The 12292-nt window shown below is 54.5% G+C and overlaps 6 protein-coding genes across 6 annotated transcripts; 3 read left to right on the top strand and 3 right to left on the bottom strand.

Annotated features, from left to right (window-relative positions):
• Nucleotides 1–81: 81 nt before the first annotated feature.
• Nucleotides 82–1553, top strand: G647_02020 (uncharacterized protein; the record flags this gene model as incomplete). The annotated part of the gene is made up of 2 exons (XM_008725419.1): nt 82–155; nt 209–1553. 2 exons carry the CDS (start codon nt 82–84, stop codon nt 1551–1553), a joined length of 1419 nt encoding a protein of 472 aa, XP_008723641.1.
• A 1317-nt stretch (nt 1554–2870) lies between these two features.
• G647_02021 (uncharacterized protein) lies at nt 2871–4629 on the bottom strand (the record flags this gene model as incomplete). The annotated part of the gene is made up of 3 exons (XM_008725420.1): nt 2871–3681; nt 3741–4207; nt 4258–4629. 3 exons carry the CDS (start codon nt 4627–4629, stop codon nt 2871–2873), a joined length of 1650 nt encoding a protein of 549 aa, XP_008723642.1.
• A 512-nt stretch (nt 4630–5141) lies between these two features.
• Nucleotides 5142–6656, bottom strand: G647_02022 (uncharacterized protein; the record flags this gene model as incomplete). Its single annotated transcript, XM_008725421.1, has 3 exons — nt 5142–5365; nt 5509–6242; nt 6295–6656. 3 exons carry the CDS (start codon nt 6654–6656, stop codon nt 5142–5144), a joined length of 1320 nt encoding a protein of 439 aa, XP_008723643.1.
• Nucleotides 6657–7471: 815 nt separating this feature from the next.
• Nucleotides 7472–8227, top strand: G647_02023 (uncharacterized protein; the record flags this gene model as incomplete). The annotated part of the gene is made up of 1 exon (XM_008725422.1): nt 7472–8227. The coding sequence occupies one exon, from the start codon at nt 7472–7474 to the stop codon at nt 8225–8227; it is 756 nt and encodes a 251-aa protein (XP_008723644.1).
• A 756-nt stretch (nt 8228–8983) lies between these two features.
• On the top strand, nt 8984–10916 carry G647_02024 (uncharacterized protein; the record flags this gene model as incomplete). Its single annotated transcript, XM_008725423.1, has 9 exons — nt 8984–9133; nt 9184–9248; nt 9382–9471; nt 9537–9549; nt 9696–9876; nt 9942–10049; nt 10117–10326; nt 10418–10514; nt 10610–10916. The coding sequence occupies 9 exons, from the start codon at nt 8984–8986 to the stop codon at nt 10914–10916; spliced, it is 1221 nt and encodes a 406-aa protein (XP_008723645.1).
• A 200-nt stretch (nt 10917–11116) lies between these two features.
• Nucleotides 11117–11779, bottom strand: G647_02025 (peptide deformylase; the record flags this gene model as incomplete). The annotated part of the gene is made up of 1 exon (XM_008725424.1): nt 11117–11779. The coding sequence occupies one exon, from the start codon at nt 11777–11779 to the stop codon at nt 11117–11119; it is 663 nt and encodes a 220-aa protein (XP_008723646.1).
• Between the last annotated feature and the right edge of the window lie 513 nt (nt 11780–12292).

Raw genomic sequence — 12292 nt, forward strand, 5'->3', positions numbered from 1 at the left:
TTCGACGCCGCAACAGATCTAACAGCTCGTTGGCTTGTCAGCACGATCAATCCCCTGCCTGACCTTCACATCATCGACAGGATGCCGCCGATGAAAAATACACCGCCTGCAAAGGCCGTCAAAACTGAACGGACTCACGAGGAGAACCAGGAAAGGTCAGCGTCCTCTACCGTGAAGAGTTACTGGGTACTCGCTGACATTCCCAAAGAGCATATATCGCTGCCTCGAGAAGAAGTGATCGAAGCCTGGAGGCTCGAGTAGAATCTGCTCGGAGAGCATCTGAAATACACAAACGACGGACGGGCCGGTCACTCCGAGTAACTGAGCAAGATGTCATCAATGAAGAGATGTATGAAGAGGAGGACGATGATCTGCCTTTGCAGTACAGGCGCCTTACGGAGCATTTGCAAACCGGCTCGGCCGACTTCAATAGACGGTTGGCCGCATATCTGACAAACCAGGTGGCGATGCGAACCGCAATGGAGCAAATGGTCCAAGGCCCATATGGCCTACATCCCGGTCGCGGTTATCAAGGCAGCGCTGGTATGTTTCCGTCCCCTATGCTCCCTCAGCAGCAGGGCATGGTTCAATCGCCAAGCGCATATCAGCGTCCCGCACCATATCCCTCACCGCATCACCCCAGCTTCCGCCAGGCACATGGCAGAGCCTTCTCAATGCAAGCGATGCCCACAGCTCAAGGGATGAGATCTCCGTCCGCCTCCGTCCAACAGCTGTCAACGGATAATCGGAGGTTGTCGACGCCGTCCTCGGTTCATCCTGATCTCTCGTCAGGTCCACAAATCCAAACAGACGGATTGAAAGCAGATCCGGAATATCAACGTCAAACCCAGTCAGCGACACTCCCTCAAGGCGGATCGGGATCGAATGGACCTATGCCTTTCTGGCGAGACATGGGACCTTTCACAACTTCGCTGCCACCAGAGTCCCAGCAGATGCTTGCACAAGCACCAGGCTTCGACGTCAGGGATCCAGACTATGCCATGCTAATGCACGGCTCAGAGCAGTTCATCAACGATCCCTACTACCCCTGGCAGAACATGCACGGCGGCATCAAAGGTATGCCAGTCCACCCGTCAGCATATCCGGGTATGTCAGCGACACTGGCACCGGCGGCACTAGAGAAGAATGCCGACTATATCGTAAGGCAACCTGGCACCACTGTTTCGACATCAGGCAGCGGACCCACTTCTGCCCCTGCAGCAGTCACCGATGCCCTGCCTAGTGCCGGTCTTGACTTCAAATTCAGTCAAGAAAGCAAGGAGCCCGCCTTCAGCGCAATAGCTGGCGACATGGCCATCAGTTCAGGTCAGGTGACCCCTGCCGGCGAGGGCTTCTGGGACCACTTCGTCATGGACGGTAGCTGGGAGGATAGCGCGAAAGAGACCCACCGCCCTGGTGCTGACAGCAAACCTGGTGATGACAATAAGCCTGGCGGTGACGGTATGCCTGGGGTTGACGCCATGCCCGGCAGCAATCTTCGCAGCGTCGAGATTGGATCCGGAGGCGAGATGGATCGAAAGCATGGCGCTTGAGATTCCCTCCATTTGTTTTGTGGTTGTTAAAGTGACTAGTCTGGCGTTCTGGCGAATCATTCACTTTCTTTGGGTTTCTCGGTGCACCTGAAAAATGAGAAACAATGGCCGTTCACAATTGATTTCTGCGATTTTAAGTCTTGGGTAATTTTGTCACGTCTAACGACATGAAACCCGGGAAGATAGCAAAAAGACGGGCCTGGATTCAATATTTTGGATACCTAGAAATAATGAAGCGAGGTCCAGGAATGGGTCATGGCAGTTTTATGGGCTGGGACATATCAAAGGTTCCCAGTCGAGGGTTCGGGTATAGTATAGTAGATGGAATACGCGCGGCACGGGCCCAATATAATATATGGTGCTCGTGGATCGGAGTGCACCAAGGCCGGATGATCAAACATGGGATGACCTCGCCAGAGGATGGATCAAACCACAGTAGTATTCGGTATGATTAGTGGGCCGGAAAGTGAGAACATTCCTCTCTGTCTCTAATCATGGGTTTCGAGAGCACATCGCCTTTCAACTTGCCCACGCGCCAGTACATACGGTATCACAGTTGAGCCTTGTGATGCCTTAGGTAATTATCGACTTCCACATCTGATTGCTAAAGCCGACTATAAGGCCCTGACTTCCACTGGGACCGTGCGAGAATGGGCTGACATGGTCGAGATGCATCTCGAGGTTGTAGTCATATACATACGCAAGCTCTGTGCGGCGAGCCGAGTCTGCGCTCGTCATCTGGGACCGTGATTGTGTGGCAGCAGTGAATCGAAGATGATGAATGGGTTCAAGTCTTGACGGGCGAGAACGTCGGACACGAAAACATACGTGTACACTGTACACGTACACGAAGGCACACGCCGGTTAACCAAACTGCAATGGCTCAGTCAGAGGTGCCCTCCATATGAACGTTCAAAAAACTCGTCTTGGTTCGGGCTGGTATCTACTGTAGGTAAGCGTATTCAGGTTTCTATCTTTGACTTTTAGTGGACTTCTGCCGCCGCCGCTGCTGCTGCTGCTGCGTCGTCGTCTGCGCCGATATCCCAGGTTCCCGCGCCGCCCCATGCCGTTGACACTGTACGGAGTATGAGGGGCGACGAGCGCCATACAAGTGTGTGGCTGTGACTCGGTTCAATCGGTCCAGTCCGATGAGTGAGGTAGACAACGCTCCCAAGCAGTCTGACCGACCGCGTATGATGGCATTTCAGGACTCAGCGGCCTTCCTCTAATCGCAGGACGATACTCCTTTTTTTTCAATTGGACGCCGTTACTGTTGCCACGAACGAAATGGGAGGCATCATGCCTCAATTTCCCATCTCACCCCTTGGCCGAACTTCCTTTTCGCGACAACTCCCCGCTCGGTCGGAGCCCGCTGTTCCCACTGCTGACGCTGGGCCGTTGTCCCAGATCCATACTTCTCCTGACACTGCTGGAACTACTTCGTCGGCGGCGCATCCTGATCTCGCTCGGGTCTGCCACATCCACGAGACCACCCGCGCGGGCAAACAAGATGAGGATATCGGTCAAGGAGACGACGCCGACCAGCCGACCTGAGATGCGCGCGCCGGGTAATGATGAGGCGGAGATGGACGGGCCTGTAGGTGCTATGAACGGCGGCTTTGGCGAGGAATCTACCACTGTGCCGGGCGAGGTCGAGAACGGATCTGACGAAGGGGTCGTCGTGGCGACGGGAGGCGTCAAGACATGCCCTGCGCCGCTGGCTTGCGAGAGTGATGACGAGTGGCTGGATGTGGGAACCAGGGTCGCAGAATGTAAGGACGGAGTAGGCGGGCCGGAGGAGGATGGCGAGACGGGTTCGGTGATCCACATCCTGTGCGATTTGGTGGCGACAAGTTTCGCAACTGTGTGAGCGAGTGTGGAGAGGGGGGTGACGTGGAAGACGGGGAAGGAATCCTTTCCCTCGTACATTCCCCGGGTGGAGAGGATGACGGTGATAAAGTGAATGCAGGTGTTCCGCAGAAGTGGCAGGGAGGAGGATTTTGTGAGAAGCTTGACATCGACGTTCGAGATGTTGCCAATGACGTTGTAATTGTGGTCGATGACCGGGAGCGAGGAGACGCCCTCGTTTAGAAGGAGAGTGAGCGCCTCAAAGAGAGGCCGGTCGCCACTAAAGGTAGAAAGCATGTCAGTCAGGATGGCAGTATGGGGGATACCATTGCAACATACTTGATGGCCACCACGTCGTTGGACCCAATCTTCAGGTCGCGTAAATTCTGGAGGTACAGTTGGTCGAGCACGGGGAAACTCCTGCCATTTTCCCAGAGAAACCTGATCAGGCGACTCTGGCTGAGCAGGCCGGTGGCTTCTTTGGTGGTCTCATTCCTCACCACCACGCGGTGGACTCCCTTGCCGAACGTCTCAATCGCCTTGATCAGGTCCGAGTTCTCGTCCAGAAACGTCAACGGCTCCTTCTTGCTCAGATCCTGGATTTCTCGCAGGTGAATACGCTTGCCTTCCCGCGCACGCTGTGCCAGCTCGAGGAATTCCTGGGCATGTTCTCCGTCTTCGGGCCGTAGCAGGCCCACCACAAGCAAGAGGTAGGCGTTGAGATCTCGGTGGTCGAATGTCCCAATGACGGGCGACCCGGCCTGCTCGCGGATGAGGACAACCGGGGCGCCTGACTCAATGAGTAGCTATTGTGGTCAGTACCAGTTCCGCCCAAGGAGTGGATGCGCTAACGTACATTTGTGGCAGCCTCAACGGCGGTGTCAATCTCGACAAACCTCAAATCATCTGGGTTGACCAACTCTTTGACCTTGACTTCCTGCCAATTCCTCCCCGCGAACCTGGGGTCTGGGTTCCGCATGGGCGGATTGTCAATCAGGTCCTGTACGGCAATGTGGGATAGAGACGGCTGTCTTGAGGACCGTGGTGAGGGAGGATGGCCTCGTAGTTCGTGGAAGCTCTGACGATGTTGGGCCGCCGCACTGGGCATAGACGGAATGCGTAGGGAAGGTGTTCTGCTGCCGGTGGACGGCGACTCCATGCTGGACCGCGAAGATATAGCTGCTGAAGGAGGGCTATTTACCGGTGGGTCCCGGCCGGGCGTCGACATATTGCCTGGGCACAATGTATCAGTTCGTATCTCGCTGGCGGCAGGCTGCGATCGAGCAAGCGAGCGATGGAATGGAGGTCGAAGTGGAGACGAGTTCGTGGCTCAATTGGCCGCGGGGGCGCAACTTCGGCCGCAGAAGTGGTGTGATGTTTGATGGCAGCTTGACTGCTTCAGCTGCTTCGTGGTGATGGCCGACGAGTGAGAGATCTAGAAAATGATAATCTCTCGTGTCTTCACAGCGGAGCAAATCATGTGAGGGTCTCCCAGAACGCAGTAGAGGGTCTTGTGCCCCGTCATTTGCTACGAGACGTGGACGTCATTGCCTGTCTCAGTGCCACAGTCAAGAGAAGCTGAAGGCGCCAGCGACAGGCAGGCCCCGAGCCCACGATAACCGACGACTATATCTAAACACGTTCGAGGAGATTCGTAGATCCGTGTGCAATTGTCTTCACATATAAGCATACTACCCTCTATGACCTCTCTGGACACACTTGCGATGCAGTTGTACATACTCAAGCCTTGAATTCCTGAAGCATGTCCGCCAGATTCTTGCGCACCGGCCTCATCGCAGGTCTGGTCGTTGGGCCACGCTTTGGTGGAGGTGATGCCGTTCCTGGAGCTGCCTGTTCTTCATTCCTGCTCCTCTTTGGTTGCTCACAATTGCTGCCCACTCCTATCTCCTCCGTGCCCATCTGCCTCGGCGTAGAAACCCTGTCGAACCAGATCGTCCGATGGCCTAGAGAGCCGTCAGAACCAAGCCCAGTACGACCAAGTGTTGGGGAACCAGCTCAAAAACAAAGGGGGAGACGAGATTCCTCTCCACATGAGCAATTTGGGATTGTCAAGATACAATTTCGAGGCATCAAGGAGCGTACGTACCAGGGAAATCGTCGACAATATGTGACCATGGACGTGGAGTCCCCAACCAGATCTCAAGTATCGGAAGTTGCTGCGTAAGAATGGGTCGTCTGCTGTGGGCCAACTGGCTGAACAAGTCTTGACTCTCGTAGTAGCACCCTGATATTGAGCCAGCGTGGAAGTGTTCGCTTCTGATTATAGGTCGGAGGCTTTTAGCACTCCGCTTTGCGTGTCTCGCTTCCCACCCCGCTGTTTGAGAGGCCTTCTCCCACACAGCCCTGTTCTTTTGATGCATGTGTGGACAATCAGTTACAATGATATGGCAAAGAGACGGGAAACGTTGCGTATATTTGAATATCCATCGGTCCAAGGTTGCTTGCCAGCCAAACATCAGAACCCGGAGGTGCTGGAATGCTTGCCCTGAGGCCGCAAGTTGTGTCCATGACAACATGAGTCGTTCGTCGAAGCTCGAGCCGACTTCGCTGTACTCATTGCCCGTGTTAGAAACGTCGAGAACTGCAAGATTCGTGATTGTGTGGACGGACACGAGATCTTGGGTGAGCAGCTGCTGGGGGCAGACTCGAAGACAGGTGAGCCATTTCAACTCGGGGGATGCGATGCCCCTGTAGTAATCCGTCAATGGCAGCGATGGTTGCTTGAGGCGTATGAAGTATCGATAGCGCCGTTGCCCGAACTCCTCCGCCTCGGAATACACTGCGGCGAGAGTTCTCCACGCATGGAAGGTTTCAGCTCGCCTATACAGATGTTATTTATGTTGTCTTGTGGCGGCGGTACAGCGGGCCATACGTTGCCACTACGTGTTCCCAGATGTTCTCCGCCATCGTCCACGGTATGCTCGCAAAGTGTTCTGGTGCTAGGTTGGAGAACTCTGTGACCACTTTGGCCCTTGCCACATCCGCCAGAGAACGAGCACCCTTGGCACTCGGCGCAGGTTTTATGACCGCACGGGGCGTACTGAACTCGCGGATCCAATCCAGATGCTTGGTACGACTTGCGCGAACCTCGACTTCAGAGTAAACCTGTCCGCTCTCAGGGTCGAACTTCTTTTCGGCGAATTGATTTGTAAATGATGACGACGATGCATAATTGTATAGCTTTCCACGGCCTGAAGGTCCTCGCTTCGGCCCCTGAGATCGGTTGAAGGACATGCTTTCGTTGTCAACTGTACGAATCCGTACCGTGTAGGCCCTGCGCCGTTGCAATACTGGTTCAACGCAATGTTGGAAATGGAATCAAGTTTGTTACAAGATTGTCTTAAGCAACAAAAGCAGACCTGAGCCGCTTGGTCATGGCGATGAGAGATTCTTTGGCCATTGCCGTTCGATGTGGCTGGTAAGTGACTTCTATTGATCAGGCATTCGACTCCCCTTATTCAATCAATATATCTCAATGCCATCGAGAGTCGTGCGGGCTCGTAGGAGTCGTATGAGTCGTCTACTTCGTCCTTTGCACGACCGTTAAGCGAAGATCGAAGGACGAAGGGAAAACTTCCGCCCGTAGGTGCTCCACGTGACTTCGCGTACCCCCATGACATCATCGCTCTGACGCGGGCTGGCTTGGTACATGTAACCAGTTCGCGTCCGGAGCCAGCTCTCGCCTGCTTTCTGCTACAAGACTGCCGGTCCCGTCACGATTTGCTGTGACTGAGATCTCTCACCGAATCAGATGAATACTTGTACAAGTTCTCATAACCCATCAGACGTTCTTCAACCATGGTCGTGCTCCGTAATGGAAAACATTCAGGCAAGGCAAATGATCAAGCCACCGGCAATGCGACAAAGCGCCTGACCTTCAAGCGCAATGAATTGCACGACCCTGCAAACAAAGAAACTGTCAACCCCACCTCAGGACTACCTGCCGTGGCGGTGCAGAAGTCGACAAGTCGACCACGGAAGGCAACCACAGCAAACAAGCTAATGCAGAGAAGACGAAGCTGGACGCTTCGGGGACCGAGAAGAGACGCATGCCTGGCCATCAAAAGCGCGACGAAGGCAATGCCACCAACCTGAAGCAGGCACGTGAAGAAAACGAGCCCAAAGACCAAAGCAGCTTGAATGAGCCTCAGGTTTCTAGGAAAAGGACGAGGAAAGATCTTGAGTTCGAATGGGATCGAAGCCAACTGCGAGACCCCCGCCCCACCCCGGAACGAGTACTTTTGCCTCGTCGACCTGAAAATGAACTCACAGAAGAGGAAAAGGACTTGTTCAAAGGCCCGCCGCCGAAGCGTCCAAGGGCAAAAGGATGCTTGAACGCATACGAAAAGGACCAGATGTTCCGCGAAGGTGCCAAAAGGAACATTGCCCACAGTTTCCATGAGTTGTACATATGCTTTGATGAAGGACCCAAAGGCTCTCCTACTTACGACGAAGGTGGATTCCAGTTGGACTATCGCACGGTAGCAAACTGGATGAAGCCTCAGAGCTACAACAAACAAGCCATGGTCAACGGCATAGACCGAGCGTTAAAGCGTGCCGAAGAGGAGAAGAGCAGGATGGCGGCGGCCTTCTTCGAAGGCGGACAAGCCCCGGAGGACGGAGGATGGCTTGGCACCTTTGATTTGTTGAAAGACAAGGTCTCGAAGGACCTGGATATTGCATGGCATAAGGTTACTCCTGCCAAGGTGGAAGAATGGGTCAAAAAGGAGTTCCCAAAGAAAATCCACGCGATTATGTTACGTCCACTCTCACGGCCGAGGAGAGGAGGAGGTTCCTTTCTATGAACATGGGAAGTAGCTTGAGGAAGTGAACATGTACATGATGCGCAGGAACTTGACAGTGCAACAGAGACGTCTTCGGGATGTCGGGCTCACTAGGATTTCCGGCGATTTTGCGGCGCTTGTTGCGGAGGATTGGCATCAGCAATAAGAGCGACCAGTGACACCCAGTTCCATAGTACGAGGTACGAGGTAGAGGCCCGTTCAAACTTGGCTGGCACGCACGCGCACGCACGTGCACGCACAAAGGGCACCTTCGGCTGTTTTCCCCGCATATCGGCTTCGGCCGGATTTGCGCCGATGCACGTCCTGATGAACCAATGAAAGTTGCGCATACACTCCTCTTGCTTGTCCTAGCTGCTCCCTGCTTCGGTTCATTGGAGGCCTTCTCTGCTACCTACTGAGTGCTAGGACAGCTCAAAGATGGGTCACAGCTTGGTGAAAACATGACGCCTGATTGCACAGTGCGGGGTCAGGCCAGGAACAGCGAGGTATGGAAGCAGTCAGATCTCGTCTTTAGCTACCAATGATCGTCAAGACAGCGCCGGGGTGAGCTTCGCATCACGCGCCCATCACCCAGAGCTCGAGGAAAATGACGACTCGGTCTGCGGTCTGCGGGGTTCAGCGTGCATGGGATGACAAGGTCTCGACAGCCAGCGCCAGGAACGAAGGAGCTTAAATAGCTGCCAGAATGCTTGCTCAAAGCTTTCAGCCCATTTCCACATACGCCGATACGCAGTTTGCAGACACAGTCTGGCCATCATGCAACTTCCGCCGCTCTTCAGCGGTCTCGCTTCTCTTATCACTTTGGCAACAGCCCAGTCCGACTCTAGTCAAGTTCTAGTGGTAGATCAACGGAGCTTCAATGTCCTGAGACCGGTTCCTCCTCCTTCGCAGTCCAACCTGACGACGGTAAGGCACGAAAGCTGCAGTCCTGTTCGACTTCCTAATCGTGTTCCAAGATCTTTGTGCCACCTGGAATCACGCTGGAAGAGGCCCTAGACAAACCTTTCCATGTCTACGATGAGTAAGTTGCCCTCATCAACGAAGCGGATGTTGGGAAGGCCACCTTCTCAGGTCGAGTTGGCTGTTCTGGTCTACTTAACCTTCCCCTGCTCCTCAGCTCTAGTGGAGATGGGACGCTTCTGACGCGATTCCAGTGCTTTCTACGATATAATCGGGCCAAACCCTACGTTGACCGTCCTTGCCAGTCAAGGGACCAACCCACTTTTCCACGAAGCTGTTGTCTGGTAAGTGCGAGAGTCTCGCTGGCTCCTTGTTTTGGCATGAACGAAGAACTGACGTCCTATTACAGGTACCCTCCGACCGTAAGTTGGCCTTATGTTGAGAGTTCATGGTGGAATGGACAATCGTCTGCGCGGACACGACTGAGGTCGTGGTCGCGGTCGCCTTTCCTTTATTGACGTTCCTCTCAAACTCCGAAATACCAGGTCCCCATTTGACGTCTTTGCAGGACGAGGTCTTCTTTGTGCAAAATGCTGGAGCTGCGGCCGCTGGTACGGGTCTGAACAAGTCCAATATCATCCAAAAGATTGCGTTGAGTCAAGCTGCTGCGGTAGCATCCATGCGAAATGCCAGCGGACAGGTTCAAGTCCAGACGGTGAATGCTACGCCACCAGTGATCAATTCCAATGGTCCGCATCTCCCTCTAGCGAACTTCCCGTTCTATTGTCTCCCGAGAGCCTAACGAGCCATGCAGGAGCGACTCTATATCGTGGTCAACTTCTCTTTACTGGGGAGGGTCAAGGCAACAATACAGCACCCGCTCTGTACGTTATGAACCCAGAGCCCCCATACAACACCTCTAGTAAGTGGACGCCCTGGGGACCCCTCGGGGTCTTTCGGACAGTTCATTGAATTGATGCTCGTGACAGTCCTTGTCAACAACTACTTCGGTCGTCAATGGAACTCGTTGAACGACGTTGCGGTGAACCCCCGCAATGGCGATGTATACTTCACCGATACTCTCTACGGCTACCTCCAAGACTTCCGACCGTCCCCAGAACTGCCAAACCAAGTGTACAGGTTCAATCCTTCAACAGGCGCAGTCACGACGGTGGCGGATGGGTTTGAGTTACCTAACGGTACGTTCATTGCCTTTGAATTCTGAGTGCTTTGCCGCATGCATTCAGATCGGATATTTGGCCACGAGGGACTGGCTAATGTGACTGCTAGGCATTACATTCTCTCCCAATGGGTCTTACGCCTACGTGACCGACACAGGCGCCCAATATTCGAATTTCGGGTATAACATGACAGCCCCAGCCTCTATGTGAGTAAAGCCCTGAGGGATCACCCCACACTCGTTCTCGTTCGTGCTTCTGTGCGCAAAGATGTATTGACTGACAACTTGCGATCTGCACCTAGCTACCAATACACTGTCCTCGAGGATGGGACGTGGTCGAACCGCAAACTCTTTAGCTATGTGAGTCCCGGAATTCCCGACGGCGTGCACTGCGACACAGACGGCAATGTGTATTCTGGGGTGGGTGATGGGGTGGTCGTGTACAATCCCTCGGGCACGCTGTTAGGCAAGATCTTCTTGGGCACCACGTCGGCGAACTTCAACTTTGCGGGGAAAGGCAGGATGGTCATCTGCGCGGAGACGGAGCTTTATTACGCCACGTTGGCAGCCGAAGGAGCAGTAGTGCAGAGCGAGATGCCGCCGCAGTAAGGCGTGTAACAGAAGATTGGCCGCACAGGCCTGAATCGGCGTCTGGAGCGGCTGCTTCTAATATCATGACACAGGGGAAAACAAGGTAGTGGAGAGTAGTCAACCATGACCTTCGCAAGCGAGCTGCTGCTTTGTTCCATTGTCAATAGAGTCCGCGTAGCTGCAGCCTCGGCTGCCGGGAGCTTCGATAGACTCCCAAGCTAGATTATCCACCTCTGCTTCGTCCCGGTCTCGGGCCAATTCTCGGGATAGGCCATCTTCCTCTCTAGCTCCTGGTAGTCGATGTCCATCCTCTGTCTCACTTCCGGCGATGAGACACGATCGCCATAGACGATGCCGTTGAGGTGGTCGGCCTCGTGCTGCAAGATGTGCGCCAACAACCCGTCGGCGTCGATTTCAACAGCCCTGCCGCGTTGATCGATTCCACGGACCGTGATTGAGCGAGGGCGTGCCACCGAGGCGGAGACGCCCGGATACGAGAGGCACCCCTCCGTCATGCTCTGCTGCTGCTGCTGCTGCTGCTGCTGCTGCTGCTGTTCACGCTTCGCATGATGATGGCCGCCGCCCTCCTGCGGGCTGTTGCGCGTCTGCACCACGGGATTGCAAACCACGCCCCGGCTCCTCTGGCCTTTCAGATCCATAAGGTCGTACACAAACACCTTCAAATCGACACCGACTTGGTTGGCGGCCAGGCCGACGCCATCGGCCGCGTACATCGTAGCGAACATGTCCGCGATCAGGGCATCCAGGTCTGGAGTGTCAAGCTCAGCAAAAGCGACCTCCCTCACTACACGATGGAGGATCGGAGTGCCCCAGCGAACGATGGGGCGGATCTTGCCCTTGGTTGGTGTTATTTTGGTCATGCCTGCTGGTGGTTTCTTCCTACATATGGCGATACGCTACCACAGGGGGGGAAACGGTTAGATGGCAATGGGAGATTGTCACAGTGGTCCTGTGGTGACTTCAGCCATGCTCTACAACGGGGTTCTGACCGAGTGTGGTATCCTGCGCCGACGCGCCCAGAAAGAGGATATGCTGAAGAAACACGATTTGCCTACAGTGGCGTTGGCATATGAGGACTTTATGACAAACCTGAAGTCGATACGTGATAAGTGAGCGAAGACAAGGGGCAGGACTACAGAGTAGAGAAAGACCCAGGCCCGCGCGGGATACCCCTCTATCTGGGCATCGAAACCTGCTGTCTTTGGGCTTCCAGGGTTCAGGCCAGTCACAGGAGCTGAGATGGGTTGCTGAGGCTCTCACGTCGGTAGACTCTCTCAGTACGAGTTACGAGTTGACCTTCGCATTGCGTCACTTTTTTGGCAAGGTCTGTGGGGAAAACATTGGGGGCTTGGCTGATTTGGAATCGAGGCCAT

Source organism: Cladophialophora carrionii, assembly GCF_000365165.1.
Source record: "Cladophialophora carrionii CBS 160.54 unplaced genomic scaffold supercont1.1, whole genome shotgun sequence".
In the NCBI taxonomy this organism is placed as follows: domain Eukaryota; kingdom Fungi; phylum Ascomycota; class Eurotiomycetes; order Chaetothyriales; family Herpotrichiellaceae; genus Cladophialophora; species Cladophialophora carrionii.